This window comes from Abrus precatorius, unplaced genomic scaffold (assembly GCF_003935025.1).
Source record: "Abrus precatorius isolate BTA unplaced genomic scaffold, Abrus_2018 Scaffold7, whole genome shotgun sequence".
Classification (NCBI taxonomy): Eukaryota; Viridiplantae; Streptophyta; class Magnoliopsida; order Fabales; family Fabaceae; genus Abrus; species Abrus precatorius.
In genome coordinates, this window is record NW_020874417.1 from 5,481,254 (window position 1) to 5,487,577 (window position 6,324).

General features: G+C 33.2%; 1 protein-coding gene across 1 annotated transcript; it reads right to left on the reverse strand.

The window, feature by feature from the left end:
* Window positions 1-254: 254 nt before the first annotated feature.
* Window positions 255-6,099, reverse strand: LOC113870896 (subtilisin-like protease SBT4.15). Its single transcript, XM_027507430.1, has 11 exons — window positions 6,013-6,099; window positions 5,619-5,710; window positions 5,399-5,496; window positions 5,136-5,279; window positions 4,759-4,864; window positions 3,637-4,138; window positions 2,540-2,640; window positions 2,217-2,444; window positions 1,996-2,104; window positions 1,547-1,760; window positions 255-796 (listed from the first exon to the last, which is right to left on the reverse strand). The coding sequence occupies exons 1-11, from the start codon at window positions 6,097-6,099 to the stop codon at window positions 255-257; spliced, it is 2,223 nt and encodes a 740-aa protein (XP_027363231.1).
* Window positions 6,100-6,324: the final 225 nt, after the last annotated feature.

Here is a 6,324-nt window from a genome sequence, read left to right on the forward strand (position 1 = left end):
TAAAATCTAATCTCGGAGTGCCAAAAACGCACTCCTCAATCATTCTCAAATCTCACTGAAACCACTAAAACTCATACTCAAGACTGACAATTGCCCTTGAATCAATGAATAATCCATGCAACTAAATATCTTTTCATTACACTAAATGAAATCACCATTCTCCAACTTCCATATACATAATGAAAATTAAATATTAAAACTCTTGATACTTCCTAAATCCTAAGCTATGTAATGTGCCCACCACAAGCTTCAGTTCACAAAGTCGGTTTATAGACCACTATTGGGCTTCTTACACTGTGTTTAGAGTCATTCCATTCAAGTGATGCTGATAATATCTTTGTCTCTTTCGGCATTGGAGGCCCCTTAAGGACAACCTTGAACGACAATTCTTGGTTCAACTCACTAAACTTTAAAGTGTCTGGGATAACCTCAATGGAAAGACCCTTTGGTGCTGTGACTTTAGCTTTGTAAGTCGAGTTTCTAAATCCAACATTGGTCACATTCCTATAAAAGACTGCAGAAATGCTGGAATTTGAAGGTATGATCTGAATATGCATAGAAGGGTAGTTGATTCCATCAGTGCCTGATGGAGACTCAATGCTGGAGCAATCAAAACCTTTGCTTCCAATTAGTATTCCGATGCTGGTGCTGTTGTAGCCTTCTTTGCATAGGAATGCAATATAGGAGTTGATGTTGATGTTGTAAAGTAAGCCAGGATCCAGTGCTCTCACTGGGTCAATCTGTCCTGACCCGGATCCTAGCTCTTTTGTGTCATCTTTGATTTTCATTGGAGTTGCTGAATCATAGGGCCCAAAATAGATTAGAAACTGAATCTGGCTTGTTTAATTGCTAAAATCATATTAATATAATTCAAACTTCTCTTAAAAAATTTGTTTACAGAAGTGTAGGCTGAGGGGGAGGCTACCACATAATAAGGCCAGGACATGCCACATCAATATATGGGCCTACAAGTACACAGTAGGAACCAGAACTGTTCATAAGGGGGCAGATAGTTTATATAAAGACTAAACCTAACAAGAGTTTTCAGGAAACTTGTTAAGAAAACGAAAAGTAGAAATTAGAAAGTGTTTATCATATAAAAAAGGAAAATGTTAACTAAGTCCTTAGGTTAAGGAATTAAAAGTTATATTATATATTAATTTTTTAACCAATGCTTTTAAGACATTAGTTAGCGGAATCCTATAAAAAAATTGTGAACATCATTTAATACTTATATTTTAAATAATTAAATATATTAATAAATTATATTAAATGTTTCTTAGTTAGTAGTTAAGGTGACTAGCTGGTTAAAAATACTGCACCCATCAAAGGTCTGTTAATTATAAATATAGCTTTTGAGGATTACAAGTGATCGAAGTTCAACCTAAGCCTTTCTTTTAAAGTAAAATATACTGTTGATGAAATGATCCTGAACAGCTCTTATCACATAGTTCCAATTTCTACTGAGGGAAAGAAAAAGATTACTCTCAATACTAGACAAGACTATATCTATATATAATGGATTTGCATTAGAAGTGTTTCTCACCAGTGGTCATGAGAGCAGATTTAATTGCAGAAGGGCTCCAATCAGGGTGGAAAGATTTGACATAGGCTGCAGCAGCAGTTGCATGTGGACAAGCCATAGATGTTCCTGATAATATATTAAAAAAGTTACGACGGTTGTCTTCAGAGGAACCTGTTATTGTTGCTAATTTGGAATACCCAGCTAGAATATCCACTCCTGGAGCAGCCAAATCAGGCTGCACATAGAAAATCCTGAAAATTAGAAACCACAAACCAAGGCTAATTTTAAGTATAGTGTCTCTAGGCACAACTATTTAAACGCTTAGGATAACATTACCATAGCTTTAGTATAAACTTTATTATTATTTTAATGCATCTTGAACTTTGGATTAGTTGTGCCTATAATCACTATACTCATGCAAGAATTACTCACTAGCCAAAGAGAACAAAAGGGTGCAAGATAATCATCACCTTTAGGATGTTGAAGGTGATGGATTGAGGACCTCTAGATGAAAAAGAAGCAACAAATGGTGCAGGAATTCTTGTACTTGTAGTTTTGTGTATAACAGCTTGAGCATTTCTGAATTTAAATTCATGCATTGGTTTCTTCATGTTAATTGGTTTGAAAGAGTTCAAACATAACAAATTTGGGCATGGTATAATAAGTGAAATAAAAAATTAAAGAAACTCACTTGGTGGAATTTATGTAGAGGTCAATGATTTTACCCCCAGCTTTGGCATCAACATAGACCCCTGGAATAATAGTGGTGGAGGGGGAGTAATCTGTTTGATCTGAAACACTCACAATGGTTCCTACTCCACCTAATCCTTTGATGACGAAGTCCTCGTTGCCCATGCCAAGGCAATACACGATCCTTCCCTTTACCTTGTCCATGCTTAGAGTCCCATAATCACATGCACTGCATCATAGTTTTAGTCTCAAACTGATCATAGTTCTTTAAGAAATGCCCATTTTTTTAAGCACTCAAGGTTCAGTATGAAGTATGAACGTTACCTGGCATTGCCATAGCTGTCTCCGCTAACGTTGGAAGCAAGGGCTCCACTAGTTAGTGGGTACATATTTTTCTCTGGGGAAAAGGTGTTAATAGATATTCCCTGCCAATCAATTATATAGCAAAATAAGCTATTTGCAACATCACATGAGGTGTTTGATACATGTAAATTGGTATTTAATGTGCCTGATATCTTAAATGGCTGAGCTAGATACTCAAACCTCATATTTTCGGTATGTATGAAGGGCGCTATTATCAAACGCATATAATATATTCTCTTTTTATGCTTGCATCTCTACATCAACAGCAATATAAGCACGGGCTCTCAATGTTTCAAAATTTCAAATGAGTATCATAACAAACTGGGTGTGAGTGTAATAATATGTATTTAACACCTCCAAAGCAAACAAAGATTAAAATACAGTGATTAATTATTGGATGGAAAAATATTAATGATTAAAATTTTAATATTTTGTTTATGTAAATATTTTATCACAAATTTAACAATTTTTTTATTTCGGTTAAAGGTACACAACAATAAATAAGTAAATTATTTTTTATTAAAAATTATAATATTTAATAAGTTATTATATTGTGTTATTGTACACACATTAAAAGAATTTACAATTTTAATCAATTTTTAATTAACAGTTGCAATTATATTTCAAAGCGTATTTTCCGATTTAAAAAATATAAAATTTATTTTGAAATATATAAACATCTTCTCGTGAGTGTTGTGTATAAAATACAAAGTCCATTTCTAGGAGTTAAATCTAACTATGAGTATATATTTTAAACAAAGTCATAACTAAACTATTTAAATCAGATATAATAATAAAATCTCTTACTGTAAACTGTAACTCAAGCTACTTAAAATGAAGTTAAACAGCTGTCTTCTTTCTTGTTCTATTGATCAGAAGATGAAATGCCACTAAAATTTTTTACAGCTATCAACGTTCCTTGACTTATAACAGTTAGTTTTTTTGTTGGGCATTACTTTTAAATGTAAAAACAAGAAAAGAAGAGAAATAATTTGATTTTAAAGAGAGTATGAGCATATAATGAGTAGGATAGAGATGAAGAAATGAATACTACTCACAGCAGCTTTCTTGCCATCAGCAAGGTCTACCACGGTGGTGAATCGCCGATCGGTGGCGGAAGCCGCCACAGTCAAAATCCAAGGAGCCACGTTTTCAATTGTCATGGTGGAAGGACCACTGTTGCCGGCGGAGCAAGAGGTGAGAATCCCTCTCTTCATAGCATGAAATGCTCCAATTGCCATTGGATCACTGAAGAACTTCCTTGGTGTCCCTCCTAATGACACAGATATGAGGTTGACACCATCAGCTATGGCTTCATCAAAACCAGCCAGCAAATCCATGTCACTGCACCCACTCCAACACACTTTGTACATTGCTATGCGGGCACTTGGCACGCCGCCACGCGCGTTGCCTTTCCCTACGCCGTAAAGGCTGGCACCCTTTACCACCACGCCGGCTGCCGTCGACGCGGTGTGAGTGCCATGGCCATCTTCGTCGGCAGGGCTAAGATCTCCCTCGGTTGAGTTTTGTAGGTTGAAGTATTTTGCTCCGATCAATTTGCTGCATGTACATGCATGGTGCCATGCAATATATTAGGTTCAACATGCACAAATAATATGTCATCTCTTGTTTATATAAAAAATGTTTGGTAAACCTTATAAAGTGTAAATCTCTAGAGAGATAAAAGGAAAAAAAATATCATAAATATAATAAATAATGTTATATGATAAAAAAATATAAAAAAATGAAGAGTATCACATAAGTAATAATATTATTATTATAAAGTGTATAAAATAGTTTATATAACTGTTTTGCAGTGATTCCAGTGTACTGCACTCGTGTATGAGTGTTGTTTATTATAGGAAATATTGAAAATATGAATACATTTAATTGATTATCGTGGATTAAAATATTAAAAAAAAGTATACCTTTAGATGCTCTACATATTTTATTTACTAAAAATATTAAGAGACAATCCTAAAAAAGTGTATTCTTTTAGTTTATTAAATGTACAAAATAAAATAATTATCCAAAACAACAAATATTTTGAAAATCAAAGCAGGAACATTTATATCGTAATATATATAATATAATATATGAAACAAAATTTCCTATAAATCTATTTTTTTTCTTTGGTTATTCGTCAGGAAAATTTGACAAAAAGAAAAAAAAAAAAATACTTGTTGCATCCGGTGAAATTGGCTCCTGTCATGCATTTGCCCTTCCATGTGCGTGGGGGAGGCCCATACCCCTTATCGTTGAAACTGGGGCAATCAAGCGAAATTCCTGTTTGAATGTTAAAGAATATATATGAACATTCCATAAATGAAATATGACCAATTTAACTTATTATTAATATTGATTTGGGATTATTTAAGTTATTTCATTGAATAAATAACCCCTATCTTAAATGAATTAATAAGATTTTATCTAATAAAAATTAATAAATTTTTTAATATAATATCTTAAATTCGTTAGTCCACTTAAAGAGAGAGTTATTTAATTGTATGAAGTAACTTATGACAAATCTTATTGAAATTAATAGTTTAATTTGTACCTGTGTCTAACAGACCGACAATGATATTGCTTTCTATATTGAAGCGTCTTTTCACTTTTAGAGGCATTCTAAGAAAATCCCATGATCTTGTCGTGTGTAATCTGTTATATCTATTTGGAAAAACAGAAACCACATTGTTCTCCTCTGCACAGAATAAAATACCAAAGATGAATCGAATAAGAGAAATATATATACCGAGCATTAAAGAGAAGTTGTGTTAAAGTAATTAATTTGACTTTTATAAGACTGACACATAGTATTACCTAGTAATTTCTCTGCTTCATGTGGCAAAAGTCGTGCAACGAATCCGTTGAAGCTCTTTCCATAGCTATGTATTTTGGATTCTCTAGCTAACTGCTGGCTGTAGAGTGAAAAAAAGAAGAAAAAACAGATCATTGATCACTAAGAAATGCTGATTAATTGTAATAAATATTTGTAGGATTATGATCAAATCCACTTCTACTTGAGAATTGAGATTATTACTCTCCAATCGCAGTTGCCAGCAAGTTGTGGTGATGGTCTTCCAGGGTATAGGTGTTAGCCACTGGCAGTTCTCCCATGTATACAATGTAAGGCTGTTTTTTTTTATAATCACAAAATTTGTGTCAATTTCATGGATCAACATTCTATAGGGTTTGTGTAAGTTATCCTATAATAAGGTAAATCATCCCATCTTAGGTAAACCATTAAAGTTAAGACATTGTATTATAAATTGTATCGAATTTTTATTTAATATTTTAAAGATAAAATTTTATTAATCTACTTAAGATGGGGTTATTTATTTCATGGGATAACTCAGACAAATCCTATTAATCAAGGCTATAACGAAGAATCTTCTTCACTGAGAATAGTAACAGGTTATAACTCAAAACAATACCTTTCTTTCATGTTGATTCGATCCTTGTATCAGCGTGGGCAAGGAATAGATGCAAAAGAGGATCAGTAGTGGGAAATTCTGTAACATCTTCATCGTATTGCTCATTCTCTAGCAATCAGTATTTGAGAAAAAGAAATATAATATTTATGTTTGTGTTTGATGATATAAATGTTTGGGATTGTTACAGCACTTAGCGGAGAATTTGGAGGATTGTAAAGCATGGGATTTTGACTAATGAGCAAAACAGCAGAATTAATTAAGATCCAAGACTCATTATTTGGTGGCTTGGATTTTGGATCTTTTAGTCTAAGT

Excerpts from the sequence above, each read along its gene's own strand:
- LOC113870896 (XM_027507430.1), bottom strand. The coding sequence starts at position 6,099 with ATGTTACAGAATTTCCCACTACTGATCCTCTTTTGCATCTATTCCTTG. Across the intron at positions 2,641-3,636 it reads CTGATGGCAAGAAAGCTGCT|GGAATATCTATTAACACCTT; the intron begins GTGAGTAGTATT and ends ATTGATTGGCAG. Across the intron at positions 2,105-2,216 it reads CTCTACATAAATTCCACCAA|AAATGCTCAAGCTGTTATAC; the intron begins GTGAGTTTCTTT and ends ATTTAAATTCAG.